General features: G+C 62.6%; 1 protein-coding gene across 1 annotated transcript in view; it reads left to right on the plus strand.

Moving 5' to 3' along the window:
* The window catches only part of ABCC11 (ATP binding cassette subfamily C member 11), a gene marked incomplete at its 5' end in the record, with an annotated part of 34812 nt that overhangs the window by 6418 nt on the left and 5708 nt on the right, over nt 1-22686 (plus strand). Inside the window, 18 exon segments of the mRNA XM_080644620.1 lie at nt 769-942; nt 1436-1583; nt 2530-2678; nt 4328-4435; nt 6472-6732; nt 7427-7498; nt 8213-8231; nt 8234-8414; nt 10571-10643; nt 11362-11565; nt 13433-13567; nt 13646-13730; nt 14192-14281; nt 15950-16053; nt 17181-17378; nt 18777-19003; nt 19105-19242; nt 21059-21245. Of these exon segments, the coding sequence (XP_080500746.1) occupies nt 769-942; nt 1436-1583; nt 2530-2678; nt 4328-4435; nt 6472-6732; nt 7427-7498; nt 8213-8231; nt 8234-8414; nt 10571-10643; nt 11362-11565; nt 13433-13567; nt 13646-13730; nt 14192-14281; nt 15950-16053; nt 17181-17378; nt 18777-19003; nt 19105-19242; nt 21059-21245 (2553 nt within the window).

Consider the following 22686-nt stretch of genomic DNA (forward strand, 5'->3'; position numbering starts at 1 on the left):
ACCGGCTGCCTCCTGCACGCCCCCCACTGGGGATGGAGCCCGCAACCCGGGCCTGTGCCCTGACCGGGAATCGAACCCTGACCTCCTGGTTCACAGGTCGACACTGAACCACGCCGGCCGGGCTCACGGGTGACTTTTATATCGAGGGCCATTTAGTAGTTGGAAAGGCGGCTCTGCTTTGGCTCCTTACCCTCCAGTCACCCCGCTTCGGAACCTGGCTCAGCCTCTCTCCAGCCTCCTCCAGAGGCCCTCCTCCAGCCCGAGGTGGCCTCCCTGCTCCTGCCTGGCCGGTGGCCTCCAGTCCTCAAATGCACCAGGCATGCCCGCCTCCTCCACTCCCTGCCCCTTGAAAATCCCATCATCCTCCAGGCCCAGATTGATGTCCTGCCCCTCTTGAGAACAGCTCTAACACCCCCTTCCCCCCGCCAGTCCCCACCATGCACACTTCTGGCTACCCCCCTCCTACGAGCCCTCTTCAAAGACACGGACCTTCTCCTGGCCTGTGTGGCTCGGTGGTTGAGCATCGACCTATGAACCAGGAGGTCACGGTTCAATGCCCAGTCAGGGCACATGTCCGGGTTACTGGCTTGATCCCCAGTAGGGGGCGTGCAGGAGGCAGCCGATCCATGATTCTCTCTCATCATTGTTGTTTCTATCATCTCTCCCTCTCCCTTCCTCCCTGAAACCAATAACAATATTAAAAAAAAAAGACACAGGTTCAGGGTACCTGGAGGGGTGACCCCGAGCCTCGGGCCCGCTGTCTTTCAGGCCATCAGTTTCTTCACCAGCGACACCAACTACCTGTTCGAAGGCGTGTACTACGGCCCCCTCATCTTCCTGAGCGGCTCGTCGCTGCTGTTCTGCACCATCACCTCCTACCTCACGCTCGGACCCACCACGCTGATCGCCACGTTTTTCTACCTCCTGGTCTTACTGCTGATGGTAAGGCTGGCTGTTCCCCAGAGCGCCCGGGCTCTGTAATGGGGGTACCGCTGAGTGGACACGTTGCCTCGCGGGGTTGTGGGGGGAGGGGGCACCTTGGCTGCTTAAACTGCGAAAACAAATCGGGCAAAACAGGAAGCGGTTCTTGGCTCACACATGCTCTGCATGAGGCAAATGGAGGGGTCTCCTCCCTCGGTCCCCGGAAAGGGGCCTGTGGCTCTTAGAGGGTTAGGGTTCCCAAAGGCAGAGCAGTCAGACTTCTGTTTGGTCAGCGTCAGCCTGGCTTGACCCCCAGGAGAGAAGGCCCCCCCAGGATGTGCGAGGCAGGCCCTCAAGGGGGCACATCTGAAAGCCTTCAGGGGGGACCTAGAGCTGAGTCTCAGTGGGTCGCCCAGGGCAGAGTTAACCAGCGATTCTGTCCACATCTGGCGTTTCCCTTTGGGAATCCTCGCCTGCCCGCCTCCGACCGGCTCTCCGTGCCTCCCGGCTGCAGGCGCTCCTGACCCGCGTGATTGTGAAGGGACAGAAGCACGCCTCTGAGGTCAGCGACCAGCGCATCAGGGTGACCAGTGAGGTCCTCACCTGCATTAAGCTGATTAAAATGTACACGTGGGAGAAGCCATTCACAAACATAATTAAAGGTACAGAATTGGCTTTCTGCTCGGAGCCTCTGGCTGTCCCGGTGGGCCACGCCACCCACCTTCTGGGCATTTCCTTCGTGCTTCGCGGGTGGTTCTGTGTTCCGTGGAGGATGTCCCTGTGACCGACCACGGGTTGTTCTGTGTTCCATGGAGAATGTCCCCATGGCTGACCACGTTTTATTCTGTGTTCCATGGAGAATGTCCCCGTGGCCGACCATGTATTGTTCTGTGTTGCATGGAGGATGTTGCCGTAGCTGACCATGCATTGTTCTGTGCTCCATGGAGGATGTTCCCATGGCCGACCACGTTTTATTCTGTGTTCCATGGAGAATGTCCCCGTGGCCGACCATGTATTGTTCTGTGTTGCATGGAGGATGTTGCCGTAGCTGACCATGGATTGTTCTGTGCTCCATGGAGGATGTTCCCATGGCCGACCATGGATTGTTCTGTGGAGGATATTCCTGTGGCCAACCACGGATTGTTGTGTTCCGTGGAGGATGTTCCTGTGGCTGACCATGGATTGTTCCGTGGAGGATGTTCCCGTGGCAGACCATGGATTGTTCTGTGTTCTGTGGAGGATATTCCTGTGGCTGACACGGATTGTTCCGTGGAGAATGTTCCCGTGGCTGACCATGGATTGTTCTGTGTTCCATGGATGATGTTTCCGTGGCTGACCACGGATTGTTCTGTGGAGAATGTTCCCGTGGCCGACCATGTATTGTTCTGTGTTCTGTGGAGGATGTTCCCGTGGCTGACCATGGATTGTTCTGTGTTCCATGGATGATGTTTCCGTGGCTGACCACGGATTGTTCCGTGGAGAATGTTCCCGTGGCTGACCATGGATTGTTCTGTGTTCCATGGATGATGTTTCCGTGGCCGACCACGGATGGTTCTGTGGAGAACGTTCCCGTGGCTGACTTCTGTGGGTTTCTCATGTATCCCCCAGACCTGAGAAGGAAGGAAAGGAAGCTGATGGAGAAGAGTGGGTTTATCCAGAGCCTTAGCACGATATTGCTGTTTGTGGCCCCCACCGTGTCCACCTTGGTGATGTTCCTCATCCACGTTGGCCTACAGATGGAACTCACGGCGTCCACGGTACGTGTCTGGGGTGTCTTGTTTCCCCCACATGGACAGAAAGTTTTCTCATTTGTCCTTGTCCAGCTTGTGCCCCTCAGAGACTTACATGGCGTGCAAGTAGGTAGTAGGAATTGATTTTAATTTTCCGGCTTTTTAGGGTGCTCAAGCTTCCTTCCATTTCGACCCCTGCGAGACACTGACATCCCACAACCTTGGGTCGCAGCTGCGGGAGGGAGGGATGACAGTCGTTAGGGGGCGCAGGGGAGCTGGAATGTGTAGTTCACACCCCAGTGACTGGGAACCCTCAACAGATGCATTTCTCTGTGAGCCCCCACTTTTAAATAAAAAGGCGTAGTTTCTTCTGTCTTTCCCTTTGTGGTCTGACCCCGGCCCTGGGAAAGAGCAGGGAGCCCAGTTCTTTGAGGAGAGGAGGGCAGGGAGCTGATCTTGGAGAGGTGGGCATACAGCTGGGGAGGCCGAGACTGTAGCCAAAGCAGGAGGGCATCATGGGAGTCTGTAGGCAAGGGCTCACCCATACTCCCTGCAGCGGTCTCCTCTGCCTGGCCCAGGCCTTGAGGTCACGCAGTGCTCAGAGCAGGCGGAGTCAGGCCCATTGGAGTTTATCATATACTGTATCTACGTCTATGTCTATGTCTATATCTATGTCTATGTCTACGTCTATATCTATATCCATATCCACTTTAATCCTCACCTGAGGGTATCTTTTCCCCAATGATTTTTTAAAATATATTTTATTGATTTCTTACAGAGAGGAAAGGGAGAGGATAGTTAGAAACATCGATGAGAGAGAAACATCGATCAGCTGCCTCCTGCACACCTCCCACTGGGGATGTGCCCGCAACCCAGGCACATGCCCTTAACCGGAATCGAACCCGGGACCCTTCAGTCCACAGGCCAACGCTCTATCCACTGAGACAAACCGGTCAGAGCTCCCCAATGATTTTTTAAGAGAGATTGGAAGGGCGGGGGGGGGGGTGGGTGGGGAGAGAGAGACAGAGAGAGAGAGAGAGAGAGAGAGAGAGAGAGAGAGAGAGAGAAACATTGATGTGAGAGACACATGGCCTGGTTGCCTCCCACACGCACCCTGGCCAGGGCGCAGGGAGCAAACCAACAACCCAGGTGCCCGCAGGAGCTCGCAAGCTGGGACCCTGGAGGCCGGCGAGTTCTCTGGCGGGAGTGAGGCGGGGGCCAGGCGATGCGTAGGGCGGTTTTCAATAAGAGAAAGACCATCCAAGGCGGAGAAGAACGAAGGTGACCTCAACAGCAACACAACCGTGCCGGGCGGCTGACAGCAGCAACGCCGTCGCACGGCTGTTTTCTGGGTGCTTCCCGAATGGCCTCCCCGAACCAGGCTTACGCTTGTTGGCGATGCCCGCAGTTACAGAACTCCCCTTGGCTAAGCGACCGGAGGGACCAGGCCTCCAGACTCGGGGACTTTAATAAGACACGGCTCTTTTTCACCCGTTTCTTCAGTCTCCCCCAAACCAGCTTGGCCACTGCCAAAGGAAGGACCTGCTGGTGGGAAGCTGCACGGCCCCGCGCTGTGGCTCGAGGCTCAGGGATGGGGGCTCCCGGGATGGAGGGCTCCCGGGATGGAGGGGGCGGGGTAGGGGGCCACCCTCACCACCTCCTCTCGCCCCGGCCAGGCCTTCACGGTCTTGGCCATCTGGAACTCCATGCGGCTGGCGGTGTTCTTCCTGCCCTTCTCGGTCAAAGGCCTCACGGAGTCCAAGTCGGCGGCGGAGAGGTTAAAGGTAAGCGGTCAGGGCCGGCTGCACGGCCTTGGCATTGGGCGTTCACCTGCCTCCAGCCCCTTGGCGTTCCTCCTGCATGCGGGACAGTCGTTCTGGGGTGTGAGCAGGGAGAGTGGTTCCGGGGTGTGGGCGGGGATAGTGGTTGGGGGGGGTGTGGACGGGGATAGTGGTTGGGGGTGTGGGCGGGGATAGTGGTTGGGGGGGGTGTGGACGGGGATAGTGGTTGGGGGTGTGGGCGGGGAGAGTGGTTGGGGGGGTGTGGGCGGGGATAGTGGTTCTGGGGGGTGTGGGCGGGGACAGTGGTTCCGGGGTGTGGGGGGGGTGTGGGCGGGGATAGTGGTTGGGGGTGTGGGCGGGGATAGTCGTTCTGGGGGGTGTGGGCGGGGATAGTGGTTGGGGGGGTGTGGGCGGGGATAGTGGTTCTGGGGGGTGAGGGCGGGGACAGTGGTTCCGGGGTGTGGGGGGGGTGTGGGCGGGGATAGTCGTTCTGGGGGGTGTGGGCGGGGATAGTCGTTCTGGGGGGTGTGGACAGGGATAGTGGTTCCGGGGTGTGGGCGGGGATAGTGGTTGGGGGGGGTGTGGGCCGGGATAGTGGTTGGGGGTGTGGGTGGGGGGAGCTTGGAGGGCGTGGAGCACCCGGTCCGTGCCAAGCAGGGGGATGAGATGGGGAAGGACCCATGGACAGGGACAGGGTATGGCTCTTGGGGTCGGGGTGGGAGAGAGAAACATTGATGAGCTCCTGGATGCTCATCATGTTACTAAAAATAACTCAGCTCACGAACAAAATAAAGGGGCCGTGCAGTTCCCGATGGAGACGGTGTCCCTCGGCCCGGATGTTGTTATTCATCCAGTGAAACAGACCTGAGGTTCATTTTTTTAGATAACGAAGAAACAGACCTCCTCTCATTGCTTTTGAAAATATTATTTTACTTTTATAAAACACTAGGTGCCCATTGTGAAAAGCTGAGGCACCACCAGAAGGCGCAGGAATAGCAATGACTCAGCACCCACTACTGGACATAAACCTCGTCCAGACCTCGTCCTGAGCCGGTCTCCAGGGAGACACTGCGAGGGATGGTACCCGCCCCCCTTTTTTTTATGCTGAAGTCCACATCATTCAACTCCTGTCTTTTGCACACAGGGAGATGCAGACGCAGAGAGAAGTGACTTAGAACTAGATGGGTCCACACAGCACCTCTTACACGGGGTACCTGGGCAGACCTGCTACCTTTTTTTTTTTAATGCCTAATCATGTAGACATCAGAGGCATTTCTTTTCTTAATTTCAGGAAGAGGGAGAGAGAGAGAGAAACATCCATGATGAGAGAGAATCATGGATCGGTTGCCTCCTGCACCCCCCACACTGGGGACCGAGCCCACAACCCAGGCATGTGCCCTGACCGCGAATCGAACCTGTGACCTCCTGGTTCATGGGTCGGCGTTCAACCACGGAGCCACGCCGGCCGGGTAGACGTTTTGACTTTTACTAGTCTCTCTATATAAAAGGCTAATATGCAAAGTGTCCCCTTGGGATTTCGACTGGAGACCGGGAGTTCAATTGCTTGCTATGACGTGTGCTGACTACCAGGGAGCGGCAGAACAAAGGAAGTCCCCGGCCCAGCCCTCATCGCCTGGCAGGCCTAGGGACCCTACCCATGCACGAATTTCATGCACTGGGCCTCTAGTTATAAATGAAACGGAGGAACCACACATCCATACCGTGACTCGACAGCTGCTATCACTTACGACGAGGCTAGTGTAGCTCAGGCTGCGGGTCTCTGTAAAATCAAAGAGCAAGTGATGAATAGGGCGGGAGTGTTCCCTTAAGAAAGAGGGGCCCAGTGGTGTGAACATTGGAAATCCCTCGGTTTAGAATCTCCGACGGAAACTGGCCTCCCCTCGATGGACGGCGGTTCTTCATACTCTCGCTGTTTATTCGTTCACAGACCAGTCCCCGGGCCGGCCCGCCGCAGGGGGACACATTCCTCCTGGGCTGAAGGCCTGACGCCGCCTCCCTCCCTCTTCTCGCCCCGGCAGCGCTTCTTCCTGCAGGAGAGCCCTGTGCTGTACGTCCAGGCGGGGAAGGACCCCAGCAAAGCGCTGGTGCTGGAGAAGGCCACCTTGTCCTGGCGGAGGGCCTGCCCCGGGCTGGTCAACGGGGCCTTGGAGCTGGAGAGGAACGGACACGCTCCCGAGGGGACGCCCGCGGCCCAGCCCCCTCCAGGCGCCCACGGGCCCTCGGACACAGGGGACAGCCTGGCCCCGGCGTTGCACAAGATCCACCTGGCCGTGTCAAAGGTAGCCTCCTCCTGCCATGCGGGCGGGCCAGCGGCCAGGCGTGTGGGCCTGAGGCTGGGAGCCTGGCCTGGCCTCCCACCAGTGCCTTGGCTAAAAAGTGTCCTCCCCAAACCTTCCTTTAAAACACAATCCATCTAAAACGGCTTCAACCCCTCCCCCCTCTCTGAAACAGTAGCCGATTTCATTTGACGTCTATGACTCCTCACCACCTGTGCTTGCTTGCTTCTGTAATGCATGGTCTCCCCCCCCCCCCCCCCCCCCCCCCCGCTGCCAGCAGCGAGGCTCCCGAGAGGTCTTTTCTTCATTGCTTGGTGCATAGGAGACACTCAGATGACCCTCTGATGGGCGAATGAACGAATGCATGAATGCGTGAATGCGTGAATGCGTGAATACGGTGACGCTGGCTCAGTTGTCCCGTTTTACAGATGGAGACACGGGTGCAGAGAATACAGTCAGGTCTGGGGACTGGGCTTCTCTCCTCCCAGGACCACCTACCCACAAGCCCCCTCTGCCATCGCCACTCGACGGCCTTCCTCGGAGGCCGCCCCTCCGCAGCCCCACCGCAGATCTGCTCTGGAGATGCGCTTGCCTGAGCGTTTTGCTTTCTGTTGGTGATTTTGTGTTCAAACCCCAGACGCAGCTGGGGGAGAGGGAGGGCTGTCTGTGCCGACGCCTGTCTGTGCGGGCTTTTCAGGGGACCCTGCTGGGGGTCTGCGGCAGCACCGGGAGCGGCAAGAGCAGCCTGCTGTCGGCCGTCCTGGGGGAGGTGAGTGTCTCTCCCAGAGAAGCGGGAAGAACACGATGGGGAAGACCCTCACGCCCACTGACGAGACTCGGCAGGTGCTGGCATTGGCCGCGTCTGCGTAGAAACACCTGTTGTGGCGGTGTTCTAAACGACAGCGGTGGTGACCCTCTGCCGCTAACCCGTCGGCGGTGACGTCCAAAACACGAGGACCACGCCCCACCCGCTGTGCTCACGTTAGGAAGAGCTCTGGGAGACCCGGGGGAGCTCAGGGCGGGCCTGGGCACTCCGCCCATGGAAAGGGGCTGGACATCAAGCGGGAAAAGCCGGGGGTGTCTTCCACGCAAACCCTGCTCAGTCCCCGCGGGGAACGTCCTGGTTCAGCTCCGAGTTCTCGGGGTCACACCCTGACTCACGGGTGGGGCTGGAGGGAGCACGTTGTTCTTTTGTTCTTTTGTTTTTTTTTAAAGTCACGTCCTTGTGGTTGTACAACTGAGGTTCCCATGAAAAAAAAAATATTTCAGAGAGAGGAAGGGAGAAGGGGAGAGAGAGACATCCGTGATGAGAGAGAATCATGGACCGGCTGCCTCCTGCCCGCCCCCCATGGGGGACCGAGCCACAACCCGGGCACGTGCCCCGACGGGGAACCGAACTGTGACCTCCTGGTTCCTAGGCGGACGCTCAGCCCCTGAGCCAGCCGGCCGGGCAGGAGCGTGTCACCCCAAGTCCCACGCAGAGGCGAGCCCCGGGGTCCAGAGGCGGTGGGGCCCTGGCTGTCCCCTGGGTGCCGCCCTGAGGCTGACTCCCGTCCGCAGATGCACCTGCTGGAGGGCTCGGTGGGCGTGCACGGGAGCCTGGCCTACGTCCCCCAGCAGGCCTGGCTCCTCACGGGCAGCGTCAGGGACAACATCCTCATGGGGAGCCAGTGCGACCAGGCGCGGTAAGCCTCTGGGAGGGGCAGGGAGGACGTGGGGGGCTGTTAGGGGACGGTCCCCCTCCCCCCCGCCCCCCCCCCCCCCGCTGCGAGTGGCCATCTGAGAGCGGCTGGCGCTCGCGTGTGCCCCTCACAGGCGCCAGCACCGCCCTCCTGGCTGTGACAGGAAGGCCGCTGTCACCTCCATGTTCTGGGCCAGGCAGCTGAGGCCCCAAGAGGTTCAAAGCTGTGCCCAAAGCTGGTGGGATTTGCTGTCGCTGGGACTGAACCCAGTGGCTGTCAGAAATTCCGGGGTTCACTACTTTAGTCTGTGGGTCCCCACCACCCCCCCCCCCCACAGGTTAGCTTCATGGGTGTTTGTGTGAATTCCTTCCTGACCTCAAAGCCAGAGGGAGGTCAAGAGGGCGATGAGGTTGTCAATGTGGAGGCATCGGATGGGTTCATGGCTGGAGGGGGGAGGGGGTCTCGCTGCCAGGGCCGGGGTGACCTGCTCACACATTCACATTCCCCCGGTGGAATTCCCACGAGTGGTCTGTGCGGCGGAGGAGGGGAGGGGAGGGGAGGGGGGACTGTGCCCGCAGGCCACAGCCAGGCTCCCAGCTTCAGGGACTGGCCTCTGTTGACTTTGCTTGATTTTGCAATCAGCCCCTCCCCCCAGTCACAGCCCCGAGGGCACAGGCCTGGAGGGGTTCACACTCGCCAGCTCCAGGCTGTCAGGCCCAACACCAACTGGTCTGGCCCAACACCAACTGGTCGGGCCCAACACCAACTGGTCGGGCCCAACACCAACTGGTCGGGCCCAACACCAACTGGTCAGGCCCAACACCAACTGGTCGGGCCCAACACCAACTGGTCGGGCCCAACACCAACTGCTGAGCTGCTGGCCGATCCCCGATCCGAGTTGCCCAGTGCGGCCTGATGGCTCTCCAGAGCCAGCCCCCTCCTCTCGCCGCCCCTTCTCATTGGACGGCGCTCTCTCCTGCCATCTCTCTGCTCCTCTTCCGCGCTGGCGGCCAGCTCTGCGCTGGGTGTCTGGCTGGGACTGCTCCCTGGCTCTGCCCTGGGTGCCCTGACTCCGGCTTCTCCCCATGTCCACCCCCAGGGGCGTCGTCCTAACACAGCCCTCGTCTGGTCACCGCACGGCCCTCACGCCGATGGGACTCAGGGCCCTTTGGAAATATCTGTCCAAATAAACACGGGCTGGGCCAGCCTTGGGCAAACTACGGCCCGCCGGCCAGATCCGGCTGTTCTATCCGGTTCTCTTGCTCTCCCCTCCGCTCCTTTACTTTGAATTTATATTAGTTCACACAAACACTCCATCCATGCTTTTGTTCCGGCCCTCCGGTCCAGTTTAAGAACCCATGGTGGCCCTCGAGTCAAAAAGTTTGCCCACCCCTGGGCTGGGCGCTGCTAGGCAAGCAACACAGAATCTCACCCAAACACGGAGACTCGTGCGCAAGAGTGTCCACACCACACATGGCGCAGCAGCAAAGGACTAGAAAGACTCCCATGTCCACCCCGGGGGCACCGTTACATACTTAGGCCGCCGTGTGCAGCGTGTGACGGGATCCTGCGGGGCCCTTAAACGATATACACACGTGCACACGGGAATTGGCTGCTTCTGAATAAATGCATAAGAAACTGCGATGGCAGTCGCTCCTAAGAACAGCCACCGAGGGGCCCTGGCCGGTGTGGCTCCGTGGCTAGAGCGTCGGCCCAAGGATTGCCGGGTCCAGGTCGAGGGCACGTGCCCGGGTCGCAGGTTTGACCCCGGGCCCACCCAGGCACATGCAAGAGGCAACCCATCGATGCGTCTCTCTCACATCGATGCTCCTCTCTCTTCCCCCTTCCCACTCGCTCTGAAAACCAATGGAAAAAATACCCTCGGGGGAGGATGAACCAGGGCAACAAAAAGCCCCTGAGGTCACAGAGGCCCGAGAGGCGGCTTCTCACGGCGCTGAACCGCCTTTCCTTCTGCTCCGGCATTCACCCCGCACACGCTAGGTTCAAAGAAGAGAAGGCGGGGGGGCAGGGGAGGGGAGGGGGGAGGGGGGGCGAGGGGGGAGCGAACAGAGTCTCCTTAGCCGGGAGTGCGAGCGCCCCCCTCCACACCTGGGGGGGCAGGGTCTGCCCGCGTGCCCCTCAGCCCCCCGACCTCGCAGGTACCTCCAGGTTCTCCACTGCTGCTCCCTGAACCGCGACCTGGAGATCCTGCCCTTCGGGGACATGACGGAGGTGAGTGGGAGGCGGGAGGCGGGCGCTCGCTCGGTGGGGCCCCGGGCTGCCCCCGGCACACAGAGGAGGGGCCCCAGCTTCTGCCCAGAGCGGCCCCCACCGCGGCTGCCTCCGAGCCCCCCATCGAGGGAGGGAAGTTGAGATGAGGAACGCCCCCCGCTGCCCCGCCCCCCTGGCCCCTCGCTGGCCAGCACCCCTCCTGCAGGGGGAACGGGGGGGGGGGGGGGGGGCCTGACTGCCGCGTCTCTGATGACGCACCAGCGGTGGCCCCGCGGCCGCCTTCCCCCAGAGCAGGGCGCTGGCCTGACCTCCCTGTGGCCGTAGCGCAGCCCGTGGCCACTTCCACGGGCAAAGCCCAGGCTAGCGCCCCCTCCTCCGTGGGAGGCACCGCTGACCTCTGTGCCCGCGTTTGCGTGTTCCTTTCGTGCGGTCATTCGTTGCTTCCTGTCCGACACCCGCCGCGAGGGAAGCAGGCGGGCTTGTCCCTTGCCCTCATGTCGCGGACCCCGGCGCCCTCAAGCCCCGTCCCCATGGCCGCAGCCACGTGCCACGTCGGCTCCACCCACGCCTCCCCCGAGGGACACTCTCTCCCCGCACGCCGGGAGCACTGGGTGCTAAGGCCAGGGGTGCCCCACCTCAGGCGCCTCGGGGTGTGCCCCCCGCCCTCCTGGCTGTGCTCACCCTCCGGCCACGGCGCCTTTGGTTGCCCTGTCCGCAGATCGGGGAGCGGGGCCTCAACCTCTCGGGGGGGCAGAAGCAGAGGATCAGCCTGGCCCGCGCCGTCTACTCGGACCGCGAGATCTACCTGCTGGACGACCCGCTGTCGGCCGTGGACGCCCGGGTCGGGAGGCACATCTTCGAGGAGTGCATCCGGAAGGCGCTGCGGGGCAAGACCGTCGTGCTGGTGACGCACCAGCTGCAGGTGACCACCCTCCCGGGGGACGGCTCACCTTCCCCTCCCCCTCAGACCAGACCCCCCGCAGGGCGTGGTGTGAAGACCTCGGCCCTCCTCTCCTTTCCGTGCGAAGGAGATGGGCTGGTGAGCACCCAAACCCAAGGTCAGGGTCCCCTTCACCTTCCACACGGCAGGGGCCGGTGCTTTGGAAGGAGAAAAAGAGGAAACGTTGCTCAGGAAGAACCTCACGTCTCCCCCGAGAGCAGGGCGGAGTGGGGCTGCCCGCCCGCCCGTCCTTCCCCCTGGACACCGCCGTCCTTGGCTTTGGCCTCAAGACACTGTCGCTATTTCTCCCTCCCCTTCTATCTGAGCCGCACTGTCTTTCTGGCATAAAAAGGTTTAGGAAGGGCCCTGGCCCGTGTGGCTCCGTGGACAGAGCATTCAGCCCGGGGACTGAAGGGCCCCAGGTTCGATTCCGGGCAAGGACATGTACCTGGGTTGCAGGTTCCCCGGCCCTGGTCAGGGTGCGTGCAGGAGGCAGCCCATCGATGCGTCTCTCTCACATCGATGTTTCCCTCTGTCTCCCCGCCTCCCTTCCCCTCCCTAAAAACCAATGGGAAAATATCCTCGGCTTTGGGTTAACAACAACAACAAGATTTCAGAAGCGATCTAGTGAAAACCCCGTGTCCAGCACCCTGATGACCCGGTCGTGCGTGGACCCTCCGCCCCCACCTCGCCGGCTGTGCACGGTGCCCGCCCACGCCTTCCTCCCTTTACACATCAGCGTGACTCTCTAGACCAGGGGTGGGCAAACTTTTTGACTCGAGGGCCACAATGGGTTCTTAAACTGGACCGGAGGGCCGGAACAAAAGCATGGATGGAGTGTTTGTGTGAACTAACATAAATTCAAAGTAAAGGAGCGGAGGGGAGAGCAAGAGAACCCTCCGCTCTTTCGGCTCCGCGGGCCGGATAGAACAGCCGAACGGGCCGGATCCGGCCCGCGGGTCATAGTTTGCCCACGGCTGCTCCAGACACAGCGGAGTCTTCTTCCCCATGCCCCAGCCCTCACATCGTTGCTGCTGTACTTCCCGTGACCGGTGCCAACTTGCCTTTTCCCGCCACGTCACATTCTCGAGATCGTCCACGTTGATAGTGCAGCTGTGAGTCTCGTGGGGGTGGGGTTCAGATCCCTGGAAATCCCAGAATTTATCTCCGAGAATGGACACGTAGGGTCTTTCCCCATTTTTCACTTTTACAAAAAGATGCTTCAATGTACATCGGTCTACACGTGTCGATGCTCGTTTGAGAGTTTTTTTAGGATAGAGTTTTAAGGGATTGAATTGTTGGTTTATAATTCTTCAGAAACCATTAGTTTTACGAGACATTGTCCAATTGCTCTCCAAAGGAGTTGTGCCAATCTACCACTCGCCCCACATTTCACGAGCGTTCCCTTTCCTTCCAGTCACCACCAACACCTGGGGCTGTCCGTCATTCAATTTCTGCCAACCTGGTAATCCTATATAATAAAAGCCTCATATGCAAATTGACTGAACTGCAGAACGGCCGGTCGCTACGACGCGTCCTGACCACCAGGGGGCAGACGCTCAATGCAGGAGCTGCCCCCCTGGTGGTCAGGGCGCCAGAAGCTGGGCTCAGGGCTGCGGTGGTGGCGGGACCCTTTCCCGCCTCGGCAGCAGTGCTAAGGACCCCTTGGGGGCTGTCCGCCTGCCGGCTTGGGCCTGCTCCCAGGCTGGGCTGAGGGCCCTCCCGCAGTGCACTGGCCTCTAGTGTAAATGACACTGTCCCCTGGCTCACGCTCGGGCCTCCTCTGGACGGTGGAGCTGAGCAGCTCTTGGTGAGCTCACTGGAGACCTTCTTTCTTCCGCCCCCGCAGTGTCTGCAGTTCTGCGACCAGGTCGTTCTGCTGGAGGACGGGAAAATCTGCGAGCAGGGGGCGCACAGTGAGCTGATGCAGAAGAAGGGGCGGTACGCCCACCTCATCCAGACGACGCACGGGGAGGCTGCACAGGTGATCGCCCCGCCCGCCCCCCCCCCCCCACCGCTCCCCGGGAGGAGCCCCCTGGCTCACAGCCCTGCTTCCCCCCAGGACACACTGCAGGCGGCCCAAGAGCCTCAGGTGGGCGGCCCGGCCCAGCGCCCCCTCCCGGAGGATCCTCTCGGGGACAGCGCAGGTGAGCGCGCTGGGCGCTGGGTGGGCCGCGGCTTTGGGGCCGCTGTCGCAGAAGCACGAGCTGCAAGGCACCTCACTACCGTCAGATGAGGACAGAGAGGCGGAGTGACTCCCGGGGTGCAGTGTCGCGATGCCATTAGGAACAGGACCCTGGCCCTAGGTCACCTCTGCCCCCTTCTCTGCAGCCGCCCCTGACCCACCCAGCGCGCGGGACGCCAGGCCCTCAGGGCTGGTTGAATAGTTGGGGATGGACCCCCCTTTCCAGACTCCGGGTCCAGGGTCTTCCCTGGATTGGGGCAGGCTGGGTGGGTGCCGCCGCCGGGAGGCGAGGGAGCGGGAGGGGGCAGGTGCAGAAGCTTCGTGGGAGCCGCTGGGCAGAGCCGGGAGGAGCCGGGAGGAACTCCTCGAACCCCTCCCTTCACCCTTCCCCTCCCCCTCCCCCTCCCCCCCCCCACCACCCAGGGCTGCAGAACCAGCTCACACAGAAGGAGAAGATGGAGGAAGGGTCCCCGACGTGGCGTGTCTACCACCGCTACATCCAGGCGGCCGGAGGTGCCCGAGGCCGGGTCCCAGGGAGGGGGGAGGCCATGGGAGGCCTGGGGCACCCAGGTCACACCACACGAGGCTCACCTTGCACCGTCCCAGCCACTCAGTTACGGCAGCTCCCCCGCCACAGCCGATGCCGGGACCATGTCCCCGGGGCGCTGGCGGCACCATGTCCCCAAGATGTGTCTTACTCAGACCTGCAGACACGGGCGCCACTGCCACGAGCAAGATCCCCGCCCACAGCAGGCAGGCCACGCCCCCAGGGCCACGGGAGGCGCCAGGCCGGTCAGATGGCAGAGGGGCGAGGGGAGAGCGTGGCCCCAGGAGGCAGAGGGGGGAGGGGAGAGCGTGGCCCCAGGAGGCAGAGGGGGGAGGGGAGAGCGTGGCCCCAGGAGGCAGAGGGGGGAGGGCAGAGCGTGGCCCCAGGAGGCAGAGGGGGGAGGGCAGAGCGTGGCCCCAGGAGGCAGAGGGGGGAGGGGAGAGGGTGGCCCCAGGAGGCAGAGGGGGAGGGGAGAGCGTGGCCCCAGGAGGCAGAGGGGGGAGGGGAGAGGGTGGCCCCAGGAGGCAGAGGGGGGAGGGGAGAGGGTGGCCCCAGGAGGCAGAGGGGGGAGGGGAGAGGGTGGCCCCAGGAGGCAGAGGGGGGAGGGCAGAGCGTGGCCCCAGGAGGCAGAGGGGGGAGGGGAGAGCGTGGCCTCAGGAGGCAGAGGGGGGAGGGGAGAGGGTGGCCCCAGGAGGCAGAGGGGGGAGGGAAGAGCGTGGCCCTTACTGGGTTTCCATGGGGGAGAGTGGACAAGGCAGAGGTGCATGAGCAAGCTTAGGGCCGGGGGGCTGGAGTGATTCCAGGGGCCTGGCTCTGGGCTTCCCTAGTTGCCCAGTGCCTGGCCCGGGTGCCTGGGGCAGGGAATCCTGGCTCGTGTGGGCGTGCTCGATGGCATCAGGATGTGGGCTGGGGTGGGGGTGGGTGTCAGCTCAGCGCTGTCGCGGGCCATCCCTAGGGATGAGCGGACCCGGGGCGAGGGTCTCCCAGGATCAAGGCCCCAGGCCGAGTGTCAGGGCGCAGGACCCGGGAAAGGTGGTTCACAGCGGGCCGTGTCCCAGCGTCGCTCAGCGAGTCGGGTGCTTAGCGGCGCTGAGGGGACGGATGGGGGCGCAGACAGCAGCTCCCCAGGTCAGCTGCGTGGCCTCCGCGCATCACTGCGCGATGGCATACACCCCACACCACGCACCCGGCGCCGCACTTTTGGGGGTCACTGCAGAGGTTTCTGAGAGTCCCTGTGACCCCTGACCCCGCTTTGCTCATCGCTGGAACTAGCCCTGTGTAGGGCGGGGCCCCCGTGGAGACTCAGCGTGCGGGGCAGACGTCCCGACGAGCGAGAAGGCACGTGCCCAGCACCAGGCTTGGCGCCCACACCGAGGTGCCCCCCGCAGGAGGGGGCCGGGCGCCGGGCGGGGTGCTGGATGCCATCTCGGGTCCCCGCAGCGCCGAGGAAGCAGAACGTCCCTGACCTTGGGTCCAGGGCCACGCTGTTGTCAGCAGCAGAGCCCCGGCTTGAACCGGCTCCTCTGGTCCTCCCAGGCGTCCGAGTGGGGGGATGGGGCGGGGGGTCCGAGGGCCTGGGTGGGCGAGCAGCGTGGCCGGGGGCTGGGCGCCGGTCACGCCCCCTCCCTCCCCAGGGTACTTGGTCGCTGTGGGGGCCTTCCTGCTGATGGTGGTGTTTGTCGTCCTCTCCGCCTTCTACTTCTGGTGGCTGAGCTACTGGCTGGAGCAGGGCGACGGGGTGAGTGCCCGGCATGGGGGGGGGGGGGCATGCCTGTGGCCCGTGCAGAGGGAGTGGCTTCTCTGGGGGCTGAGCCCCCGGCTGGGGACCCCAGGACCAGCCCAGCTGGGAGCCAGACTTCAGGGCGCCTCCGCCCGGCACCCCAGCGCTCCCAGCCCGAACCGCCCCCCTGTGGTCTTTTGGGGACAAACCCAAGAGGTTTCTTTGTGGCTCAGGCAGGCCGGCTCTGCACACCGCGAGGCTCCCGTGCCCCTGGCGGGCGGGCGGTGGGTGGCGGGCTGGGCGGCCGCAGGAAGGGAGACCCGCTGGACGTGGGCAGGTGGGGAAGCAGCTTCTGCTCCGTCAAGGCGGCCGCGGGGGAAGGCCGGGAGCCGCTCTGCTTTGTGCAGAGGTGACCTGTGCATCTTAGAGGCAGAACCAAGGAGCGGGGGCGGGGCCCAGGCAGAGACGGATCCCCAGGCTGCCTGCTGGCCGAGGTCATGGGAGCATGACACGAGGCGTCCACCCTCCAGGGACTCACCCTTGTGATGGGTACAGTTCAGAGGGATGGCTCTCAGGCCCGGGCGAGAGGCCCCGGGTCACCCTGAGCCCTTCTTAGGGAGCGGCGAGAAAGGGCCGGGGTGCGGGCTGCTCCGGGTCACCCTGAGCCCTTCTTGGGGAGCGGCGAGAAAGGGCCGGGGTGCGGGCCGAGCCCACAGGACGTCCTCGGGCAGCACTGAGTGCGCAGGCAGGCGGTGTACCTGAGCCGGGGCCTCCTCGGCACGCGCCTCAAACGCTCAAAGCCACGGGAGTCTGGCTTCCTCCTGGAGGCACATGCAGTGACTGATGTCACCCCAGCCCCTCTCCCTGGAGGACGGGGGTGGGCGGGAGGTTCCCAGCTTCCACTCATGGGGTGGCTTTCTGGGGACGGGCCTCCATCCCGGCCCAGCCACCTGCCGGGGGCCGCAGGGGGACTCCCAGGTCTCAGAAGCTCGAGTGTCTGGAAGCAGAGCCTGAGGCCAAGTGTGCGAACGGATGATGCTCCCAGCTCCGGGGCTCAGGGCACCACAGGGGCCTTGGGGCCGGGAGCCGGGGACAGAGGCCGGAGGTACTTACCGGCACACCGCATCCCCCGTTCTTTCTCGAAGACCAACAGCAGCCACGAGAGCAACAGAACCACCTCGGACCCGGGCAGCATCCTGGACAACCCCCACCTGTCCTTCTACGAGATGGTGCTGGGCCTCAGCGCCCTGGTCCTGACCTGTGTGGGGGTCTGCTCCTCGGCGGCCTTCACCCGGGCCACCAGGAAGGCGTCCACCACGCTGCACAACGACCTCTTCGGCAAGGTACGCCGGGGCCTGCGCGGGATGGGCGGTGCCCGTTTGACGAAAAAGCTAGCCTTTGTGAGCAGTGCTTGGTTTAAGGAAAACGGAGCGGAGAGCACAGCATTCTCCAAGGCCCTCGCCCCCCTCCACTCGAACACCCTGCCTGCGTGTGGGGCGCCTGTTCCAGCTGATGAGCAATATGGACCTATCATTTTTATCATTACCTAGCATCCACAGTTTACACCAGGCGTCCTCAAACTACGGCCCGCGGGCCACAGGCGGCCCGCCGAGGACATTGATCCGGCCCGCCGGGTGCCGCTGCCTGTCCTGCTTAGCAGCCGACGCGTCCGGGGCCCGCAGTGCGCATAGGAATTTGTTCATAGTTTTTTTTTTAAACTATAGTCCGGCCCTCCAACGGTCTGAGGGACAGTGAACTGGCCCCCTGTTTAAAAAGTCTGAGGACCCCTGGTTTACACGAAGGTTCCCTCTGGCTGGTGCACATTCTATGCCCCCCCCCCGCAACTGGGTCACTGGCTCTGGGGCCACCAGGCAGGAGCTACGGAGAGATCTGCAGATGGCTGCTCCTGGTATTGGGCTAGGAAGTGCCCCGGCGAGGCCCAGCTGGGATCAAGGCAGGCTGGCACTGGAGCTACGTCTTGGGGCATTCTTTATTTATTTTCACTTTTTTTGACAAATGTGTGCTCCGACGATCTTCACTGCCCCGGGAAGGCCCCGGGCTCCCTGTCCACGCCTCCCTCCCTCCAACCCCACAGCCACGGACCTGCTTCCTCTCTCGGTGGTTTTGCCTGTTCCAGAGCGTCCCAAGGTTGTCAGTGGACACCAGGCCCCCAGGTGGACGGGGGCCGGCCACGCCTGCTGCTGGAGGCGGGTCTTAGCCGTTCACTGACCCTGCTGGAGGGTCAGGGGTCACACCAGCACTGGCCTCGGGGGGCCGAGCACTGTCACACGCAGCGTCACGTGGGATTGCCCCAAGCTCCCTGGCATTACCCTCACACGGCTGTGGGAACACCAGGCGTCCTGGTTAGAATACCAAGTGGTCTATGATGTCCATCCCGCTGGGGTGGCAGCCAATGACGTCGTAGAGATGTCACGGCTCTCTCTCGCATGTCACGTTCCCGTGTGCCACGTGGTGGGCGTCAGGCTTACGATGGTTCGGGTCCCCTTGGCCTCGGGATATGGTCAGGCTCAGAGTAGGGAAGCCACGTGCCCAGGGCCACACAGCAGCAGGTGGAGGATCCGCACGCTGGAGCCCGCGCAGGCCGCCTCTGGAGCCCCCGCGTTGGCCCCGCTGCCTCCCCAACGCCCCTCGGGCGGCGCCCCGCCCTCCCAGAGCCTCCAGTGAGCAGAGCACCGCCCCCCCAGACCCCCGCTCCTCTCAGGCCACGCCACTCCCTGCAGGTCTCCCTCTGCCCCATGAGCTTCTTCGACACGACGCCCACGGGCCGGCTGCTGAACTGCTTCGCGGGGGACCTGGACCAGCTGGACCAGCTGCTGCCCATCGTGGCCGAGGAGTTCCTGCTGCTGCTGCTGTTGGTGCTGATCAACATGGTCATCGTCAGCATGCTGTCCCCCTACATCCTGCTGATCGGGGTCATCCTGTTCGCCGGCTGCCTCCTCTTCTACGTGTGAGTGCGTCTTTCTGCCCGCGGGAGGGCGGGTGGCCTCCGGCGGAGGCTGGGACCCGCCCGGACAGGGGCGGCCTGTCACCCTCTCCTCCTCGGCGCAGGAAGTTCAAGCGGGCCATGAACGTGTTCAAGAGGCTGGAGAACTACAGCCGCTCCCCGCTGTTCTCCCACATCCTCACCGCGCTGCGCGGCCTCAGCTCCATCCACGTCTACGGGAAAACCGAGGACTTCGTCAGCCAGTGAGTCCCCTGCGCCCAGCGATGGCGGGGCCGTGGGGCGGCGGGGCGGCGGGGCAGGGCGGGGAAGGGAGGGGGGACCTGGGGATGGAGGGGGGACTGTGGGGCAGCGGGGCTGTGGGTCAGGAGAGGGGGTGGGGGGCGGCAGGAGCGGGGTGCTGGGCACCAGCTGGAACACGGCCTCACTCTGCTCACGGGGGAGCCTCAGAGCCGCCTCTGTAAGACGATCCCCCGGGGACAGAGTGGAGGCAACACAGGAAATGCAGGCCTGGAGCCGTGGGCAGGGCGCCACCTGCTAACGCAGTTCCTAGTCCAGTGGTTCTCAACCCGTCTAATGCCGCGACCCCTGAATGCAGTTCCTCATGTGGTGGTGACCCCCAACCACAAAATTATTTTCATTGCTACTTCATAACTAATTTTGCTACTGTTAATGAATCATAATGTAAATATCTGTGTTTTCCGATGGTCTTAGCCAGGGGTCCTCAAACTTTTTAAGCAGGGGGCCAGTTCACTGTCCCTCAGACCGTTGGAGGGCCGGACTATAGTTTTTAAAAAAACTATGAACAAATTCCTATGCGCACTGCGGGCCCGGGACGCGTCGGCTGCTAAGCAGGACAGGCAGTGGCACCCGGCGGGCCGGATCCATGTCCTCGGCGGGCCGCCTGTGGCCCGCGGGCTGTCGTTTGAGGACGCCTGGTCTTAGGCTCTACAGTCGCGACCCACAGGTTGAGAACTGTTAGCAGGGTCCGCCTAAGACCATTTTCATAAAATACGGACCAAGAACTTCCTAAGTAACAGACTTTCTTTTACTGCATTCGCACCCGTAGGTGTACCTTCTATAGGTTGGTTAAAACAAACAAAACTGAATTGTGTCCTATGACCTTAGCTACTTGTAAGGGCCAAACAGGGGTTGACAAAAAGCTCCCAGTCTGGGGGAAGCCGGAGACACAAAAATATTACATGTGTGTGTAATAATCCGGGGTGGGATATGACAGGCAGCATAGGAGAGGAGCAGATAAAATGCCAGCAGAGTTCAGGGAGGAATCCAGGAAGGCTCTCGGGAGGAGGTGGCACCTGAGCTGGCCTCAGAGCCTGGTAAGACGGGGGCGTGGGAGATGGTGTGTGTTCAGTTGGCTGGAATGTAGATGAACCCGGCACCAGCTCTCCAGTGGCCCCGGAGAACCCCCGAGGATGGTGCAGACAGTAGGGCTGCAGGGTCCGGGAGCGATGCTGGCACGCAGTCAGCACTGAGAGCCCGTCCATGCTCAGCACCCACAGGGGGACACAGCCCCCGGGCAGAGGTGCCGAGGGAGGCATCGCCGCCTCCGCCCGCTCCCACATCCTGGCCCAGTGAAGGTCACGAGCAGGGGTGGGTGGTGGCCCTGAGTGGCTCAGGGCCTAGATCGGGGTCTGGTCAACTGATGGCTGAGAAAGGGGAGCGGGAGGGATCCCCCAAAGAGAAGCCAGGTGGTGCCCTGGCCGGCGTGCTCGGCGGTTTGAGTGTTGGCCCACGCACCCAAGGGTGGCAAGTTCAATTCCCGGTCAAGAGCACGCCCCTGGGTTGCAGGTTTGATCCCGGCACTGGTCGGGGTGCGTGCAGGAGGCAACCCATCCATGGGTCTCTCTCACGTTGATGTTCCTCCCCCTCCTCCCCCTCCTCCCCTCCGAGAAGCAATGGAAACAATACCCCTGGGTGACGATGGGCAAAAGGAAGAGGGACGTCAGGCCGTGCCGGTGGGTGGCGAGCCGCTGCTGGGGGGGCGACCTTGGGAAGCCCTTGGGCAGACCAACAGGGGCTCCGGGTGTCCTTTCCCTCGAGGTTTAACAAGCTGAACGACGTGCAGAACAACTACCAGCTGATGTTCCTGTCCTCCACGCGATGGGTGTCGCTGCGCATGGAGCTCATGGCCAACCTGGTGACCTTGGCCGTGGCCTTGTTCGTGACTCTCGGGGCTTCCTCGGCCTCCCACTCCTACCAAGCCTTGACCATCAGCCTCATCCTGCAGGTGAGGGAGGGGCTGGGACAGCGGGCTCGACGTGGTGGGGCCAGGGGGCCCGTGGGACTGTGGTTCCACCTGGGACGTGGCCACGCGTGACCACGGAGCCGCGTGCGTGGCCTTCTGGATCAGCTCTCCGCTTCCTTGGCCCCTCTGAACGGGGAAGCCTGCGTGGAAGACACCACCCGAGGCGGAGGGTGCAGGAAGTGACCGGGAGCGGACGACAGGGTCCAGCCCAGGGGTGGGCAAACTTTTTGACTCGAGGGCCACAATGGGTTCTTAAACTGGACCGGAGGGCCGGAACAAAAGCATGGATGGAGTGTTTGTGTGAACTAATATAAATTCAAAGTAAAGGAGCGGAGGGGAGAGCAAGAGAACCGGATAGAACAGCCGGATCCGGCCCGCGGGCCGTAGTTTGCCCACGGCTGGTCCAGCCTCTACTGCTCGGATGGGGAGGCTGAGGCCAGCGAGGAGGAGGGCTGTTGGAGTGGACATTGTGGGAAGCAGCCAGGCCAGGACGCAGGCCTCTCGGCTGCCCGGCTGGTGTCGCTGGACGTCGTGCCCTGACCCCGCTGTCACTCTCCTGAGCGATGTGGGGAGGCTGTTGAAAAGGGAGGGGTCCCCGTTGCTGGGGGCTTCCTCAGCCCGCTGACCCCGCTCCAGAGCACGGGGTCTGGGAATCTAGCTTTAGTCAGGGTGTCCATCCGGGGGGAGGCCTGACGTGCTGTCGGCGTACCTCCCGGGCTCGGGGGGAAGGGGACGGCTGGTCAGGGTCACGGCCACAGACTCCTGCGGGAGGCTGACTTGCAGGAACGCTGGCTGCTGGCCCGGGGCGCTCCTCCCCGGGGTTCATGGACCGCCCTCTGTGCTCATGTGGCTTTGTCTCTCCCTGGAGTCAGAGCTGTGTGGCCAGGGCTGACGCCTCCGCCGGGTAAGCAGAGGGCCCCGCTGTCCTCTCGGTGAGCCCCGCAGTGGGCACGCACCTGCACACACACACCGCCCTCATCCGGGCCGCGTGCAGACCTGCCCCGGTGCGTGGGCCACACGGATGGCTATGCTTACACTCAGCTGGCCGGTGCGACCGCGGAGGGATTTACTGGGAGCTGGGCCCGGGCCGGTGCTGAGCCAGGCGCTTGCTGGACTTGGCGCCACTGAGTTCCTGCCACGCCCCGCGGGGCACAGCAAGGTGATTAAGAATGTGTGGTCGGGCCCGGCCAGCGTAGTTCAGTGGTTGAGCGCTGACCTAGGAGCCAGGAGGTCATGGTTCGACTCTCCAGTCAGGGCACATGCCCAGGTTGCGGGTTTGATTCCCCGCAGGAGGTGTGCAGGAGGCAGCCGATCGACGATTCTCTCCCATCATTGGTGTTTCTGTCTCTCTCTCCCTCTCCCTCCCTCTCTGAAATCAATAAAAATATACTAAACAATAAAAAAGAATGAATGTGTGGCCAGC

Source organism: Plecotus auritus, assembly GCF_963455305.1.
Source record: "Plecotus auritus genome assembly, chromosome: 10".
NCBI lineage: Eukaryota > Metazoa > Chordata > Mammalia > Chiroptera > Vespertilionidae > Plecotus > Plecotus auritus.